Raw genomic sequence first — 18,591 nt, forward strand, 5'->3', positions numbered from 1 at the left:
AAAACAGGGAAAACATCAACTTCAAGTCATCAAATGGAGATCAATACTGCATATATTCAAACATGGTACACACACACACAGAGTTAGCATGGATAAAGTGCATGTCCAGACTAGGCTAATCTTCCTTGGAAGAAGGATGAACATATAGTAGACCCTGAATTCAGTTCCTCTTCAGATCAGGCTGGCTTTTATATGATTATGACAGGCCAATTTATAAAAAGCCCAAGTGCAAGCCTGCTCTAGATTCAATAGTAGGCATTGTAAATAGATCAAGCAGCACAGATTTAATTGCCTATGTTTTGGCTATTTATTTTTTATAATTTATAATTATTATTACTTCTTCTGTTACAAAGATTCTCAGATAAAAATCTTGCATTACAAGCTGCTTTTCAACTCTTCAACCATTCTGCATACCAAGAATGCAATCTTTTTCTGGGGTATGATCTTTAACATAACATACTTTTTCAATAACTTCTTACTTCCCTAATCTCTATATAACTTCCTTTTTATATTTCTGCTACCACAAACTCTGATTATGAATTGCTTCATACATGCTCAGTCCGTTCCTTCCTCGGGATTCATTCCTCTCCGTACATCAGTCAACATACACTTAGATGATAATAGTAAAATGAAGTTAGTCACAATAAATTGCAAGCATTTAATCTCAGCCTGTGCATCACGTTGAACACATTCTGCAATGTCTTATGTTGAGAACATTTCAAACTTTGTGGTACTTGTATTTCTGCACTAAGTTAAAACGATCAATGCTTCCACTGAAACCTCTAAGTACAAGAGTCCTTACAGCTTCCACCCCTTGTTCGAAAGCAGATTCCATCTAAACAAAAAGGCACATAATTAGCACATCTGAACATAATGAGGAACATTCAACTTCTAAGAAAGATATTATCATTTCATTCATGACTTAGATTGGAAATTAGAAAAAGAAATCTAATCACAAACTAAAGGTTTTGTTTTATGCTTGCTTCAGTGCAAATAAGGTTTAGAACCTTATTCATAATATATAAGATCAAGAATTTCGATGATTGTGTCAGTGACCTCAACCTGGTCACTTAGACTACCATAATTGATCTGGAAAACATGGACCAAGATGAAACAAGTTTTCTCTTAGCACTTTCCATCCCAAAACCCTAAGCATATGCAGTATTCAATCTGATACAACAACAAAATCAGCAAGACATATTTCCTAGCTATTTGAGGTCTGCTACATGGATCCTTTCCGGCTATAGTTAGTTTTTATCATTTCTAACAAAGGTTTTCATGCCTTAATATGTATCCTCTCACCATTAATCTAATTAGTCATGCCTAATCAATGTATTTACAAGCCTCCTCTGAACATGTGCAAATCACATTAAGCAGTTCTCTAGTACTACATTGATAGCTTCCTAGTTGTCTACTAATGCAAACATCTCTTATTTTATAATTTCCCCTAACTTCATACATCTGGTCCAACATCCTAATCTTCGCAAAACCTTGTAGATTTGTTGTTTTCTTAATATCAAAACTTTCCAAGCATAATGCATAGATAATTTTATAATCGGATCATTATAATTTTTCTGTAATCCAACGGGTGAGCACAATGCTCACCCTCATTAATTTAACCACTTTCCTTTAACTCTAAGTAATGCTTTTTAGTCTCCCATTCGTGTTTCACAATCAATCTAAATTGAGATTTTATGATTTTGGAGTTTTTCAGTCCATTTCAAGAATACTAGCTGCACGTCCTATATTTGCTCCTAATTGTGCTTAGTCTAAAGTCTTTAATTTGAAATTTCATCTTCATGCCTCTATTTTAGAGTTTCATTAATGTGGCTTTCACCGATCGGTACAATGTCATTAACAAATAGTATATACCACAGGTTATCCAGAATATGCAATATAAATCTATACATTAAGATTGCACCCCTGTTCAAGTTTATGTATTTTGGTTCTTTCTAATTCTAGGGTCCCAGAAGATCAGTTGCATTTTCAAGCGCATTGATGGAAAAAGCACAATAGGTGTTTAAAGGCTGCATCTGAACATTCAGCTTGTGAATGAAATTTTCATCCAAAAGATATTGGTAATAAAACAAAGCATATATGTACCTGGACTTGCTCCTCTTTACTAAATTTCTGTAGTAGAAAAGCTCTCATATCCATAGCTCCAGGTGGGTTACCAATTCCTAAAATACAGGGGAATAAGATTATTTTGAAAGCAAAGCATTTCCTCCAAGTACTAATTTAATGAGAGTGATGATGCAACAGAACCTATGCATAGCCGAGGAAAGTCACGGGAGCCATCTAAATGCTGTATTACGCTCTTCACTCTGCAAAAAAATAACTGTGACTAATCAAGGAGGTGCTTAAAAAGCAACATTATGTAATAGGACCATTTTAAACAAAGAATGTGATATCTATCAGAAAAAAAATATTCAATTAAAATGATAAAGATATTAACGCATAAACAATACTGAAAAATGTAAAATAATTTAGTGGTTGTACTTAAAAGTTTAGTCAAAATAACAATATGCAAGACATGCTTGTTCCCATGATAAGTAAATTTTTCTACTAAAAGCAGACACTGAGAATGGATATTATCATTTCACTTGTATTTCCATTATGAGATATACTGACTAAATCTTACAGTGCTAGACATCTGAAGCTAAGTGAAAGAACCTGCAAATTAGCTGAAGTGATCCCCTATTGGATGAGAGAAACTACTTTGACCTTAGGGTTTGAAAAGTTAAAAGAGGTATTAAAAAAGAAAAAAGAAAACATTTTGACAATGACATGCATAGTTTCCAACAACAGATTTAAGAAGCTATGTTTACGATATTAAAATCCTGTAAGTCATTTATAAAGAACAATCAAATTATAATTACTAAGCTACCAGCTCATTCAAACCCAATGTCCTTAGCAAACTCTTAGCAAATCTACAAAATGTTGAGATGAGGAATATTATGATGATGGACATGGAGAGGGTGGTCAATGTAGAGACTTCTGTAGTCGACTGGGGATATCGAGGAAATCAAAGTCTTAAACAATTGATTAGTGACTTGAAAAAGAAATAGTACAATAAGAACACAACAAAAGAAATTGGAGGGTCATGTAGGGTCAAACAATGGTTACATTGTGTGAAAAGGGAGAGGAAAGTCTCTCATGTTTGTAGAGAGAAAGGAACTAACATAAAATCCTCAGTCTATTGATCGATGCCTCACAAATGACAAATATTGACAACCAAACACACTTGTTTACCTTGCTTAGAAGAACAATAACTTCTTTCTAGTGGTCAGAATTTATAAAAAAGGCAAATCCATTATCATCATAGGAGTGCTGAATATTCTAGTAATCAGTATAGCAGAATCTAATTAGGTTAAGAAATACATGCAACCGTGCGAAGCTACATTAGATTCTTCAAAGTGACTCACCCATTATGATGTCCATGACCACCCTTTCGTTGAAGCCTCAAAACACCATTTGGCAAGCTCATTTCATCATAGATCTACAGAGACCAAAAACTTCAAAATAAGATAAAATCTCAAAATCAATGGCAAAAAAGTTCCCAACTAGAATTATCTTACGAGTAGAATATGTCGCAACGGCACTTGATAGTATGCAGCAAGTGGCCCCAACTACAAATGAGATAGATTATCACAAATGTTAACCAACATGGCAAACTACAATATTTATTCAAGGAGCAATTTGAAAGTAAATTACTGATTCTCCGCTGTAGTTCATGTATGATTGGGGCTTCACCAATAGAATTGGCACTTCTCCAATGGAACCTGCACTGACTCCATACCAGTCCGGATATCGATCAAACAGATTAAGCACCAACAAGGGAACACTAACAAAAGCGAATCGTATGGATTTGTTTACCAATTCCTATCAACGCCTTGGATTGGATTGTATTCAACGTAATCCTCTCAGCTCGAGAGATATGATCAATCATCTCATACCCGACCTAAAAAAGAACAGAAAATTAGAAAAGAAGACATCGTTCCTTGAGGTTTCATCAGAACAAGATGAAAAAGGAACCCTCCTAACGAAATGAGTTGAGGGGAAGCTCACGTTGTGCCGAGTGCCCTGGTACTTGTTGCCAGGGTTTCCAAGGCCGGCGATGAGCCACGGCGTGTACTCCGGCCTGGCTCCCTCGGAATCGTCGGGGAGCGAAGCTAGGGCGCGGGAGCGCTTGGAGGAGTCGCGGAGAAGAAAGCGTCGCCTTCGTGTGGGGTTGAAGGGGATTTGGATGGGATGAGGAAGAAGGAAAGAGGAGGAAAAGAAGGCGGTGGTCGGAGGAGGAGAGAGAGTGGCCGACGACATGTGGCTGCGTGTGGCCGCTGCGCCTCCGCAGTTTTCCTTTTCGGTTGTCGAACCGCAATGACAACAGAAATGACAGCAAATTATATAATATTATTATTATTTTATTTATTTTTAATATTAATAATAAAACAATAATAATAATAATAATATTATTATTATTATCTAATTCACTGATGTAAATACTATTGGTTAAATTATATTTAATTTTTTAATACATATTATATAATAAAATTTATTATTATAATATTTTCAAATATTTATTTTTAGAAAATATATATTTTTAAAATTAATAAGTAAATAAAAATAAATAAATAAATAAACATACTCTTAAAAAAAAATTTCATATTTAACTGATAAAATTATTTGATTATAAATAGCATTTCCATGAGATAGAATCTTATCTTTATCAATTATTTTAAAAAGAAATAATAATAATAATAATTAATAAATAATATTGAGGAAACTATCTGTTTATTCTTGAATCTAACTACTTAAGTATTTGAATTAGATTAATCTAATTTCAATCCGATTTTATCTCCACCGAAATAGAGTATTGTTGAAAAAAGATTAAGAAAAATTATAATAAAACATACTTAAAATTTATAGTTAATGTTGATTGACTAGTCATTTAATTGTTATTTGACACTCTAATTGAGGTTTATATCTTTCCAAAATTTTATTATGATATAAAAGTTCATACATTTAACTCAAAAAAATTAATATTAGTGGTCAATATCATTTTATCACCCAAACTAACTAATATTCTAAGAAAAAATTATCAAATGAAATATAAATTTTTTTACTTTTACTATAGAAATGATTAATTTATGATAACATCAATATTTACAGGGGAATATAATATTCACATGAAATTTATAAGGATAAATACACAATTTTGAAATAGATGGAAATATACGTTAAAACCTCTAAATCATTAATAGAAACATTAATATATAACATATATTGGAGATTAATCGATCTGTCACAGATATAGTAATACCAAAATCTCGTGCGACCGTCCTTATCATGTGACACGTATGCAGTATTGGACCTTTTCCCCTGCACTGTGGAATCCAAACCCGCCACTTGCGCTCTCTCTCTCTCTCTGCCTCTCTTCCGTCGATGAGAGCGGATCGTTCCAAGCTTCGGCTACTCTGTTTTGGACTCTTTCTCTCTCTCTCTCGCGCTCCTGTCGACGCCCAGAAGGGGATTCTTTGCGCTTCGGACTAGCTTGATCGGTACCGGCTCTCAAAGATCGATCTTTTCCTCTCTTTCCTGACCCATTTGAATCGATTGTTTCGATTATTGAGTGCCAATCTTTTGCTGTAAGGCAAACGTCGTCTTTTTGGGTGATTTCTCTATGTTGCTGTTGTTTTATTGGTCTGTCGAGATCAGAATTGTCCCCATCAATGCAGGCGCTTTCAATCGTTCCTTTTTTTTTTTTAATATGTCTATTTATGTGACAGGAGGGGATTAGAAGGGAAAGATGATGCAGAACGCTGCGGTTGCTGCCAAAGGAGGTGTACCTGGCCTCCATTTCCCGGGTCGCGGAAACAGGGTTTCGGCTGGTTTTGGTGTGGTCGGGAAGAGGACGGCGGGATCGAACAGGTTGTGGATGCCGGACCGTGGATTCTGCGGCGGAAGCTCGCGGCTTGGATCGTCCATCGGTTTTGGGATGGAGATGGCGCGGATGAGGAGCGGGATGGAGGGGATTTTTAGGTCGAGGGAGAAAGCTCGATATGTCAGAGTCCAAGCGTCTGGTTCGTTCTTTCCGCATCGCTTGTTTTCAATTTTTACCTTCTTTATTGGCTTTTCTTGATGCGTTAGTGTAAATGATACAAAAAAGATTTCATTTTGTTGGTGATGTTACTGGATTGATGCGATTTCTGATTCAAAAGATTTCTCATCTAACTCTAATTTGATTCATCATCGTGGGTTGGGTGACGATTCCTGCGATCTTCATATATGAAGAAGTTATCCACAATTTCGCTGAGTTGTCCTATGTGGAATTGGATGACCAAAGTTATCCACTTTGTTTGAACTTTCATTCAGCGACTTATTCTTCTTCTCATGAGTATCTGTAGTAAGCAACTTATGCTGTTGACTCTATTTCAGGTGACCTTGAGAGCGTGCCTTCTGATAAACCTCAGACAAAATCATCAGGAAATGTTCTGCCATATGTTGGTGTAGCATGCTTGGGGGCCATTTTGTTTGGATATCATCTTGGGTATGCTTCCCATATAAAGCTGACCAAAATACTATTCAAATACATAACCATGCTTTTTCTTGTCCATGAGATTTCCTGGGAACTTTCTACTGTAATTTTTTCTCAAATCTAATTTGTTGAAGCTGCATGAAAAAATGACTGCAATACCAATTGCCATTTGTTCTTATTCTTTTAAAAGATTCGGAACTTTGTCCATTGTAGTTCCCTGATGCAAAAGTTGAATGGATTCCCTGGTCTTAATATGTTTGGATATGTATCTGTGTTGCAGTGTAGTGAATGGAGCACTTGAATATCTTGCAAGGGATCTTGCAATTGTGGAAAATACTGTTCTACAAGGTACAGTCATTTCCTATTCTTAGTGGTGATGGAATCAAATTGGTTCTTCTAGTTAAGCATGGAGACTTGTTTCATCTAAACACATAAAAGTCTCACGAGAACTACTTAATGTATCTAAATGTGCTGATCAAGGCCTTTCCATCCATTTATGTTAGTAGGTTGTTGGATTTCTTTTTATCATCTTTTCAGATTCTCAAAAGTTCTCTAATTTTTCTCACTTGCAGGTTGGGTTGTTAGCACACTTCTTGCAGGTGCAACTGTCGGCTCTTTTACTGGGGGAGCATTGGCTGATAAATTTGGTCGGACCCGAACTTTCCAGCTTGATGTAATTCCGCTTGCAGTCGGTGCTTTTCTCAGGTTTGATGACTGATTTAGTTATACAGAAAAACTCTATTTAGCTGACAGATCCTGGTGTCCAATTTGATGGAGGATCTTGTTGCAGTGCAACTGCCCAAGATGTACGAACAATGATAATTGGTCGACTGCTTGCTGGAATTGGAATTGGGATCTCTTCTGCCATTGTGCCACTCTACATATCAGAGGTTACTGAATTTTGCATCCAATGTGATGATCATAGCATGTAAACTTATATAAATGTTCATATAGCTAAAAAACATCAGCAACTTCCAGATATCACCAACTGAAATTCGTGGAGCACTTGGATCCATCAACCAACTTTTCATTTGCATCGGTATTCTCATGGCTTTGGTGGCTGGATTGCCTTTAGCAGGAAATCCTTTATGGTGGATTTTTCTCAACTTATCTCTTTTGTTGCATCTGGTATCTAGAGTTACATGTTTAGATGTAATTTAACATCTCGTACTGCAAGTATTTATTGTCAATATTTTGTGTGATATTCAGTTCAAAAGTGAATTACATGTATCCATAGGCAAACTCAATGTGGATATTTATTGAGTCGTCAGACTTCATTTCCTGAAGTTCCGATATCTTAACAACATTCTAACAGGAAAAGAAACAAAATGAAGATTTGAAATTTATATGAGGTGCTTCTTTTCATAACTTTTTTAAAAATAAAAAAATTATAAATCAGGCTAGGTCCTACGTAAAAATGGTAATCTTTATAATTCTATTAACACAACCGAATCAAAGAACATGTCTTTTTCCCTTTCATTTCATTGATTTTGAAATTACTAAGTATCCAAAATGAGCATTATGAAAAATGGTATTGTCATATTGCTTCCTGAGTCATGGATGATTCTGCCTGCATTATTAATAAATAGCAGTTCTAAGTTTCCCTCCCTTGATCAACTTCAACTTTGACTGCGACATGCGTTATCAAAGTTTTTCTATATTATTAGCTTTTCATCTTTTGGATGGTTCAGTACATTAGCAAGCCTGTTAAGCCTTTTAATATGTTTTCAGGATTTAGATTGGCTTTTTACAATAGCCGTCATGACATCTTTCTTATATGATTCAGTTCCAGCTTATATTATTAATTAACATCTAATTAGTAGAATATATTTAGTAATATGGAATCCATGTAGGTTATTGTAGATCTTTTTGTCTCCAAGTTGTTAGGACATCAAGTGAGAACTACCAAAGTTTTAGCAGTTGATGCAAAAGGCAAAATGACTAAGTGTTTTGATAACTTCTATTTGCTGGTTTTGTTTTTAATGAAGTTCATTTAGCATTTCTAGAAGTTAATTTCTTTTCTTTAGTGGGGAAGTAAGGTTATGTTGTCCCACGTTACTAGTAATATGATAAATGATTACTTAAATGCATGTTATTTGGTACCTGAATTGCCTTACTCTCTGATTGCTATTAGATACATTCTGTAATTTGATAATCTTGATAGTTTGTGGATAATACCTCAATACCTCTCCCATCTTATTGTTGGTATTGTCATCAAAAACTCGAATAAGCTAAATTTATGCTGCTGTTTTTATAGTGTGGAAATGCAGTTGTTTTATATTCATATTGTCATGCTATTTTTTCTGTTATGCAAAATATGAAATGTAGTCTTTATAATCGTTACATGATGTTTCTCATTTACTCTATATTTACTGTTCTCATAACATTTATGTCCTTTGATTAGGTGGAGGACAATGTTTAGCATTGCAATTGTTCCCTCTGTTCTGATGGCACTTGGAATGGCTTTCTGTCCCGAAAGCCCTCGCTGGCTGTTTCAGGTTCTTGTTTATTGTATTAATTTCAGTGATGGTGTTCTTATTAGTCTTCCCTCGTTGCATGCTCAACTCCATGCCATTATCTGTGCTGCAGCAAGGAAAGCTTCTTCAGGCTGAAACTGCTATAAAGAAACTCTATGGAAAAGAAAAGGTTACTGAAGTTATGCATGATTTAAGAGCAGGTGGTGAAGGCACAACCGAATCAGATGCTGGTTGGTTCGATCTTTTCGGTAAACGCTACTGGAAAGGTAACCTAAATGATAGTTGTGATACTCCAGAACTGTATTATAACTTTGACCATAAAATAAATTTTCCTCCCCTGAATTTTGAATATATGATTTGTTATGAATTTGTTTCCTGATGCTCTTAAGTAAAAAATAGATTCTAGCATTCTTGATTAAAGTAGTAAAACTATGCCTTACATTTTCTTGATTGTTCAATGCAAGGATTCAAATCCTAATCAGACTAATATGTACTGATCGATATAGGTCTGTTTGACCAAGGACCAGTACCTGTTGGTATTTCGTTATTTATTATTTATTCAAAAGATACTGGACCGTATCGGTACCATACCGGTCTGACTGATAGCCGAAACTGGTTGCGGAGAAAGATTTTAATCCTTGACTCTATGAGTTTCCATTTAATCTCCATAACAATCATTTTATAGGTTTACATAGATTTAGCCTTTGAGCCTTCCATAGGAATTTATCACCTAAATGTTATTTATCCGCCAAAAATCCTTCGGTTGATGTGCTGATGTGACTACAGAAAGGCTACATGTTCACATCATTCTTCTTTTTTATAATTGTATTCCTTGAAGTATACATTCAATGCTTATGTGAATTGTACAGTTCAATTTAAATTAATTTCCTGATCACATTCTCAACTGCAGTTGTGAGCGTTGGAGCAGCATTATTCTTGTTTCAACAATTGGCTGGAATAAATGCTGTTGTATACTATTCTACATCTGTATTCCGTAGTGCGGGAATTGCTTCTGATGTTGCTGCTAGCGCTTTAGTTGGGGCATCAAATGTTTTTGGTACTTTCCTGTTATTCCCAATATACTCCACATATATTTTAAAAATTCCTTGTTTAAGTACCATAAACTGTGATATATACCACTGTTTTTATGATGGTGTTTCAGGCACAGCAATTGCTTCTTCTCTGATGGACAAGCAAGGAAGGAAAAGCCTTTTGATCACAAGTTTTAGTGGAATGGTAGTCCATCTTTTTCTTGAAGCATGTAACTAATTGAAGTAACTTAGAGTGCATATGGATAATTTCTTGGCATTACTTTTTTACTGTATTTTTAATTCATATTTTGAAATTTTAGCAGTTTAGTTTTGAAAATTCCTCAAATATTAAATGAAATATCTTTGCTGCATTGCATGAACATCTGTAGCAATAATTTTGTCTGAGGAACCAGATAATTTTGTAGGAAACTTTTGCAGTTATGGTCCCAAAAGCCAAGCATATCAATTCTAGGCAGTGATGCGTAGAGATCATTACAAGGGCTATATTTTGCTCCAACTGATCTTTTTTTTTTTCACTTAAATTGGGAAGTTATAAATTGCTAACCGATCGTTTATATTGCTATCTCTGAAGGCTGCCTCCATGTTGCTGCTTTCTTTGTCATTCACATGGAAGCCCCTTGCACCTTATTCAGGGACACTTGCAGTGGTTGGCACAGTCCTGTAAGTGAATATAATTCCAGTGCAATATTCATTCCCCTTGTTTCTGTAATTTTTGCAAGCCTTTTGAGGTTTACTCATATCGATATATGCTAACTTGGTTAAAATTGCATTCTAACAGTTATGTGCTGTCTTTTTCACTGGGTGCTGGCCCTGTACCGGCTCTCCTCCTCCCGGAGATTTTTGCTTCCAGGATCAGAGCCAAGGCAGTTGCATTGTCTCTTGGCATGCATTGGGTAAGACAGGCAACTTAATCTTCTACGCATAAACATCTGAGAATTTAACAGACACATTCTCTGTTTTGGATGTGTGATTGGTGGTAACCGACGATAAAAGGGAAAAAGGAGAAAAAAACTCAGATATGCATGCTGTCGAAGGCTCATGTAAAAGGTAGTTAAAACTAGAGGTCCCCAGAGAGAGGGAGAGGAAGACTGAAGACATGGTCAGAAACGGTACATAAAGTGTGTGATGGCCATAGGATCATTTCATCATGTGTTATAGTATTGCAGTATGATCCATGTGCTTGAGCACAGATTGAGGAATAAGATAATACAAAAAAAACCTCAGATATGCCAAGTTGTATATAGTTATATTTATGGAAAGGTAATTTAACCTGGAGAGAGAGAGAGAGAGAGAGATGATTAGAAACATTATCCATTAATATGATGATCATTAAGCCATTTTAGGGTGTGGAGTAGGGAGTAGCTAATTGCAGGAGGATTTATGTTCTTGAGCACAGATTAGAAGTGAAATTGCTGCTGCTGCTGTATCAGTTGTACTCAGCTGGATTGATGATACATGACAAATGAAAGGAGCTTTGCATTGATTGCAACAAGTAGTAAAGCAGCAAGAACAAGTGTGAAAATTTTGGATTCTCATCATCTATTCCACCAATCATTTGCATCGAGTAGCGAAGCAGCAAGTTTGAACTATATCAAATTCGGTAGCATTGACATATTTCTGTCAATGAGACAGTTCCTACTGTTCTATAGCCTCCTTGGAGAAGTAAATGGAAGGAGCTCAGTTCACTAAGATTCTCTTGTTCAAACATTTTCCTATAGACCGGCTAATTAACTTGAATCCTTCCGTGCAGGTTTCCAACTTCGTGATCGGTCTCTACTTCTTGAGCGTGGTGAACAAGTTTGGAATCAGCAAGGTGTATTTAGGGTTTGCAACAGTATGCCTGCTTGCAGTTCTTTACATAGCTGGGAATGTCGTCGAGACAAAGGGACGGTCACTAGAAGAGATCGAGCGCGCTCTCAGCGTTGCTGTTTGATACCAAATCTGTCGAAGAGAAATATGTGTTTTTTGTGCAAGGAGGCTGTCGGTTTTCGGGTTTCCGATAGCTTCGATCCATGCGTCAAATAAGATAAACTTGATGGAAAACTTGGCATCTGTACTAATGGAAAGCCCTCTTGAACTCCATTGGTGTTCGTGAGATAAGTTTAGTGACTGCTGCTACTTGTGATGCTACTAACATTGATGCAGCCATTAACATGACTGGTCAACCATGCATGCAGCACTTCTTCCATGTGTGCTGCTGTTCTTCCAAAGTCAAAACTAGCTACTAATTTGGCTGGTCAACCATGCATGCAGCACTCTTCCATGTGTGCTGCTGTTATTCCAAAGTCAAAACTAGCTACTAATATGGCTGGTCAACCATGCATGCGGCACTTCTTCCATGTGTGCTGCTGTTCTTCCAAAGTCAAAACTAGCTTCTATTATGGCTGGTCAACCATGCATGCGGCACTTGTTCCTTCCAAAGTCAGTTGAGCCTTTGCTGATACATTTGTGTTGACTCCTCCAGATCTGCCAGGTGGCCATATCGAGCTACTTTGCTGGTCGTACTCCTCTCTCTCGTGCTGTATTATATATGGGAACAGCGGAGAGTGAGAGAGAGAAAGAGAGAGAGAGAGAGAGATGGCGGATAGTGGTTGATCCGCACGACAAGATGAGGTCGAGAGACGTGCAGAGTGGCTCGGGTACAGCAATCTCCGTGACCGGCTCGCGAGCTCGGCACCGTCTCCGACGCGCCACCTCCGCCGGAGACGGACGTGCTAAAGATCGGGACGGCGCCCAACGATTTCCGTTTCCCCTACACCAACCAAACTCGCCACTGCTACGCTCGCTACCTCGAGTACCAGTAACTCTCTCTCTCTCTCTCTCTCTCTCTCTCTCTAAAGCGGTGGTTCTCTTGGTTGCTGTTCAGGTGTAGGAAGGCAAAAGGAGAAGAGTCGCCGGAGTGCGAGAAGTTCCAGCGATACTACCGATCTCTCTGCCCAACTGAATGGGTCAGTAACGTCGTCTTCTCATAAAGGCTTCTTCTTCTTCTTCTTCTTCTTGGGTTCAGGTTGTAACAGTCGAACTCCAAAGTGGCTGGTCAAGACTCTGAATCTAATAGCCTGTAGAAGAGCTTCGCTCTTAGTTCATCCAAGTGTTAAAGAAAGCTATTTTCTTTTCTTTTGCTTTTGCTTTTTGTTTTTGTTTTTTGTTTTTGTTCTGTGAAGTTCAATAGCTTGTAGAAGAACTTCACTCTTTGTTAAAAAAATGAAAAATCATTAAAATGAATACAAATAAAAAATAAAGACTTACTTGATTGGTCTGAAATATTTATTTTCATTGACCTTATAAATTAATTTTGTTTGTTTGCGATAAAAAGGAACTTTATTTTACATGAGAAAGCTAAGGGATTAATTATTATGACAACCGAGAAAGTGTTGCAGAACTATCATCCCTGTGATACAAGTTCATTTAAGATAAATCTCCAAGATGAAGAGAGGGATTAATTGTTATGACAAACACAAAAGTATAGCAGAACTAACATCCTTGAGTTTGGATACTGCCACTGGATCCTCTAGTATTAGAGTAGGAAGCATTCTTTGGTGCATTGCTGCTTCCATCAACTGGCATAGATTGGCTCAGGTTCAACTTTTCTCTGAATCCTGGAAGAAAGTAGTCGATTTGTGTTACATCTCAAATTGTGCAGCCAAAAGAAGAAACTTGAATCCTAAACTTCCTTGCAAGAACAAGATTAACAGATGATTATATAGCATCGTGTTCTAAACAATTCAGTTATCATTTTATAGCATGCATGCCAACACAATTTCACTTCTGAACTCCTGATGCATGTAATGAGTATTGTCCTTATCAACACGAGCATGGTATGGCACACTTGTGTCGATCTCAAAGCCCAAGTCACTCATTGAAACTAATCTCGAGGTAGATGTTCTTCACAGAAGACAGAATTGCACTTCATTGGAAATTTGTCACAACAGGGAGCATCTGCAATCTGATGTGCACAGCTATTGAACTAATAATATGCCCATCACTTGGAACAGAGTAGAAAGGTGATTGAGACAAGAAAGATGTGATTTTGCCAACAACAAATGGATATTTTACTTGCTGAGGTGGTTGAGGATCAGATTGGTTCTAAAAAAAATCTGAAGTGTTTGATATAAAGCATCAAGATAAGACACCAAGCAAAGATCTACATAAAGTGAGGGATAATTGTATACTAACCAATTGTCTTTGGCTCAGACATGTCCATTGGTATCCACCACATGCAAGCTCAAGGCATGCCTTGAATTGGGAGACTTATTCTCAAAACTGTCAAGAAATTGCCGAAGAAAAGTCAAGTCTACAATCACTACCAAGAAATAATGATGATGCCAAGAATACTACCTTTGATGTATAAGATCACCATGAATAACCACTAGAGAGCCTGCTTTTACTTCCAATGGTACAAAATCCTTGTGATCATAGGATGGTGAAGGATGATTAAAGTGAACCCCATTCTCATCTCTAATAAACCTCCTCTTTAGGCCATCTAAATCAATGTCAAGCATGGACAGGAAAGTAAGAATGCTATAGGGGCAGTTCAGTTTGCACCACAGAGATAAGGAATAAGAGAGAGGGAACTGAGCCTTTGATAAAGTAGTTACAGATCGAAAGCAAGGATAGCTTACCCGTTTTTGTCTTCTAGTTATGTGTTCAATTCTGCTAGGAGTAGTTCGATTCCTAGTTTTTAGGAGAGGTCTTAGAAGCACCAGTTTCTTTCTTTATTAGAAGAGAAGGTCTCAGAAGCACTAGTCGTAGCCTGTTACACTTGGAAGTAGTTAAGTATATAGTATATGACATCAAACAAGAAACAAAATAGAAAACCTAAGGAAGCTTAGGAAAGAAAGATACACTTGTGGGAGCCAGGGATGGCCCAGAGACAACCATTAGTGATAGTTGCATCCTCTAGTGCTAGCCACAATCCTGTGCAAGATGGAGGATCTGTAAAGAGAAATGAGTTATCCTGGTGTGGTACTGCTTCCCCACTAATGCCCGGTTGCTAAATTGCCAATTGTACAGAGATCACAATCACTGTTAAGTTGGTAATATACAACATTTGCAATCAATTAACAAGCATAAAAAAGCAGCCACGGAGAAAGAAAAACTCTCAACACAAAAGACCTAATTTTCATGTTATCTATTTGTCTTAGGTAGCTTCCAAGTATCATAAGATTTTGATTGTAGCAATATTAGCTGCACGACAAATCCAAATAACAATGAACTTATTAGCTGAAATAATATGAACAACAAACATGGATATGATTAGGTTTCTGACATCCAGCCAAACTAGGACTATTAAGAAGGTACCTTAAAGATATACATGGATTGTATAACCACAGTTCTCTTGTAATCCAATGAGCAGAGCATCCCTGTCCGAGAATGAGAACTCTTTAAAGACAGGATCTATTTCATGTAGTGCTGCAGAGGAAGATAAGAATAAATAAATAAATTCTCTTAGAAGTAAATCAGAGAGCTAGATATCAAATATCTACATCCAACTATAAATAAACACATTTGTGTTATATACTACATGAAATGTCAATTACGCATGACAGCTGGCGGACAAACCATGGCCAACTTTATTTATTGAGAGCTCCTTCAGCTGTTTCAAATGCCCATCTTCTCCAAATGCATTCTCTGCAAGCACCATCAGAAAAGTTTCTCACAGAATAACAAGCTAGTTAAAAAAATGAGCTGATAGCACGGTTCTTGAAACTAATCCGTGCAAATAAAAAAACTAAAAAAGAAAGAAAGAAAAATGGATGCAACAACTTAGCAATGAAGCATAGACATCACATTATATCAGCACGAGAATATGTAAGCTGTGGAATAATCTGATATTTGTACACAGCTTATCCTACCATATGAACCTTGCCAACAAGGGTGGCTCAGGTGCATAGGCACCTCACAACCACATTATTTTATGTTTCTCTTAAAGAATCTCCAAAGTCACTCTTCTACTACAACTCACCTACTACAAATGCTCACAGAAACATCCTAATATAATAATTCCAACATGAACAAGTATCTCTTTGCTGCCTCAGGTGCATAAGCAACTCACAACCACAGTATTTTATATTTCTCTTAAAGAATCTCCACAGTGTCACTCTTCTACTACAACTCACCTACTACAAATGGTGACAGATGTTCACTCCAACAATCAAATTAGTAGTTAAGGCCCAGATTCTCTTGGATAGATCTTCATCAAAAGTGACTGCAAATGGTAAATAATGGCAATCTATTTTTCTTCAAACAAATGTGTACAACACCATCATCAGTGCTTTTTGTAAATCAATGTCAGAGACCAGTTGGACTAACTTTAATTTTGAAGGAAGTAAATCGTCAAGGTAAAGAGACATTCTTTTAGTGAGAAGATTGTGTATGAACCCATCTAAAAGTCAAATATTTTCATATTTATCCATGCATAGTCGCAGAAAATCACATATCTTACTATAAAGTGGAGATATCAGTTGATATGCTCATGTCATTTGTTTCTCTGTCACATGTAGCAACTTCAACATGACTAGCTTATGCTACATCAGTAAAATAGTAATAACATTTTTATTAACAACACACAACTTCTAACCAAAAAAGAAACGATCTTTGCGACCGAACAAGACCAAAACAGAAAAGTTCATTACGCACAGACCTTCGAAGAAGAAGGAGATCTTCTCGGCGCCCTCAAAGAAGTAATCGTCCGTATGCTGCTGCTAAATCAATGTAAAGAGAAGAGATCAAAGGCAAAAAAAACCCTCTTTTTTCTCCTCTTCCCTGTTCGATCTACAACCCCCAAAGACCTTCGTGATGTTCTAATACCTGGTTCTTCGTGGAGAAGATGGACGAGAAGGACCCATCGAACCCGTCCAACAACTCCGCCATTCGATCCCTCATCTTCCCGACCTCTTCCTTGCTGGAGAACGATTCGAGAATCAAACACCTTGCAAGAAATAACTATTGGATTTCTTTTCCCGGAAGATTAATCCGGGAGCTGCTCGGCCGTGAGGTTGCCAGCGTTTGCCATCGCGCTCGCTCGCTTCCACCACCCCAAGGATCGATCAGCCTTTCCCGGTCATCTTCTGATGTGGTCGGAGCGACTCACCGCGCGTTTGCTCGCGTCAATACCAAATCGCTTAAAATAAAATAAAATAAAATAAAATATTAAATCTAATAATATTATAAAATTACGTATCTGTCCCTTCCAAATTAGGAGAGAACATATTTATTTCTATTCTTCATTGTAGCATATGAATAATATTCCCTTCAATTTTACATTAATAATTATTTAATAACATAAAATATTAACAATATATATCTAAAATATTGGTTTAGTAGTAATGAATAATAATATGTGCATTTAAATACATCCTAAGAAATTTACATGAATTATTATTTAATTATCTAAAACAAGAGGATGATTCCCTCACTTGAGATTAGAGGATTTAAAATATTAACCCATAAATTTGTACATCTAAAATATTAATATGGTGTCAATTCGAGACGATTTACTTACTAAGAGTTAAGGATTCGATATCTTATTCAATATATTTTAAAAATATTCAACTAGCTTAGTTGATAAATAATTTGATTATTGATAGTAAGATCTTCGATCAAATGCATTAAAAGAATTATATTATTAAATCTAATGTATTAGTATAATCATAAATACTGGAATATGTAATTTTTTGTGCATAGACTAAACTTAAATTTAAAGATAAATATAAAAAAACCAATGATTTAGTATATTTAATTGCATAAAATGAATTTTCTTATTCTTCAATAGCAAATAAAAAGAGGATAAAAGGAAAATGCATGTATTTTTTTTCATATACATTTTCTCTGATTTCTGAAACCCAAAAAGGCATGGGATGAACAATTTCTTGTCCTCAAGTCTTATATTTGAATGCAGACATTTAATAGTGTCTATTCATAGTGGCTGCCTCCCAAATGTTCTTGGGCTGATCTGAGACTACATGCAACTTATCATGCACATTTTTTGACTCAAGATTGATCACTTCACTTGATAATACATCATAGGATACATCAAAGCCAGTATAGTACAGAAAATGCAATAACAACAACAATACATCTTAGCCTCTATCAGTATGAACTCTAAATGTTCCTCTCAACAAGACAGATTTGCTCCCACAATATATCAACATCACTGATCCAGAAGAGAAAAGAAAAGAAAAGAGGACTCCATGGACACTATAGAATTGCTACTTGATGCACACAAGACCAAAAGGGGCACTTCATTAAGTTGAGAATATCAAAATTTTAAGACCTAGATACAAAGAAAAGAAACTGTATACCAACAGCTACTGCACTCACTCGATTACAGCCCTTGAACAATGAAGTAGACACGACATTCATATCGTCGCACTTGAACTCAGGAGACATGTAACCAACACTACACCAAAATTATCCAAATGATCAATATTATTACAGCCCTTGAACACTGATAACATCAAGCTCCATCACACGACTACATGCACAGAAGGTTTAGCACTACCACAGGCAAAAAGATTAGAGAGAT

At 36.4% G+C, this 18,591-nt stretch overlaps 2 protein-coding genes and 1 pseudogene across 4 annotated transcripts; 1 reads left to right on the forward strand and 2 right to left on the reverse strand.

Annotated features, from left to right (window-relative positions):
- Window positions 1-618: 618 nt before the first annotated feature.
- On the reverse strand, window positions 619-4,371 carry LOC135611868 (chloroplastic group IIB intron splicing facilitator CRS2, chloroplastic-like). The gene is made up of 8 exons (XM_065107515.1): window positions 4,069-4,371; window positions 3,877-3,961; window positions 3,715-3,782; window positions 3,579-3,629; window positions 3,426-3,499; window positions 2,266-2,324; window positions 2,104-2,180; window positions 619-835 (listed from the first exon to the last, which is right to left on the reverse strand). The coding sequence occupies exons 1-8, from the start codon at window positions 4,318-4,320 to the stop codon at window positions 719-721; spliced, it is 783 nt and encodes a 260-aa protein (XP_064963587.1). The 5' UTR covers window positions 4,321-4,371; the 3' UTR covers window positions 619-718.
- A 1,020-nt stretch (window positions 4,372-5,391) lies between these two features.
- LOC135612932 (plastidic glucose transporter 4-like) lies at window positions 5,392-12,146 on the forward strand. 3 transcript variants are annotated; one of them, XM_065109764.1, is made up of 14 exons: window positions 5,392-5,558; window positions 5,787-6,080; window positions 6,436-6,547; window positions 6,816-6,883; window positions 7,108-7,240; window positions 7,326-7,425; window positions 7,514-7,626; window positions 8,940-9,033; window positions 9,125-9,278; window positions 9,923-10,069; window positions 10,175-10,248; window positions 10,636-10,724; window positions 10,843-10,957; window positions 11,815-12,146. In XM_065109764.1, the coding sequence occupies exons 2-14, from the start codon at window positions 5,807-5,809 to the stop codon at window positions 11,995-11,997; spliced, it is 1,656 nt and encodes a 551-aa protein (XP_064965836.1). In that variant the 5' UTR covers window positions 5,392-5,558; window positions 5,787-5,806; the 3' UTR covers window positions 11,998-12,146. The 3 variants fall into 3 exon arrangements, with proteins under 3 accessions (XP_064965836.1, XP_064965838.1, XP_064965839.1); XM_065109766.1 differs by having other exon boundaries at window positions 5,421-5,669; XM_065109767.1 differs by having other exon boundaries at window positions 5,421-5,645.
- Window positions 12,147-13,384: 1,238 nt separating this feature from the next.
- On the reverse strand, window positions 13,385-17,162 carry LOC135612934 (phytanoyl-CoA dioxygenase-like; annotated as a pseudogene).
- Window positions 17,163-18,591: the final 1,429 nt, after the last annotated feature.

The sequence above is a fragment of the Musa acuminata genome, chromosome BXJ2-5 (genome assembly GCF_036884655.1).
Source record: "Musa acuminata AAA Group cultivar baxijiao chromosome BXJ2-5, Cavendish_Baxijiao_AAA, whole genome shotgun sequence".
In the NCBI taxonomy this organism is placed as follows: domain Eukaryota; kingdom Viridiplantae; phylum Streptophyta; class Magnoliopsida; order Zingiberales; family Musaceae; genus Musa; species Musa acuminata.

Excerpts from the sequence above, each read along its gene's own strand:
- LOC135611868 (XM_065107515.1), bottom strand. The coding sequence starts at position 4,320 with ATGTCGTCGGCCACTCTCTCTCCTCCTCCGACCACCGCCTTCTTTTCC. Across the intron at positions 2,181-2,265 it reads CTTTCCTCGGCTATGCATAG|GAATTGGTAACCCACCTGGA; the intron begins GTTCTGTTGCAT and ends CCTGTATTTTAG. Across the intron at positions 836-2,103 it reads GTAAAGAGGAGCAAGTCCAG|ATGGAATCTGCTTTCGAACA; the intron begins GTACATATATGC and ends CTTTTTGTTTAG.
- LOC135612932 (XM_065109764.1), top strand. The coding sequence starts at position 5,807 with ATGATGCAGAACGCTGCGGTTGCTGCCAAAGGAGGTGTACCTGGCCTC. Across the intron at positions 7,241-7,325 it reads GCAGTCGGTGCTTTTCTCAG|TGCAACTGCCCAAGATGTAC; the intron begins GTTTGATGACTG and ends ATCTTGTTGCAG. Across the intron at positions 9,034-9,124 it reads GCCCTCGCTGGCTGTTTCAG|CAAGGAAAGCTTCTTCAGGC; the intron begins GTTCTTGTTTAT and ends TCTGTGCTGCAG.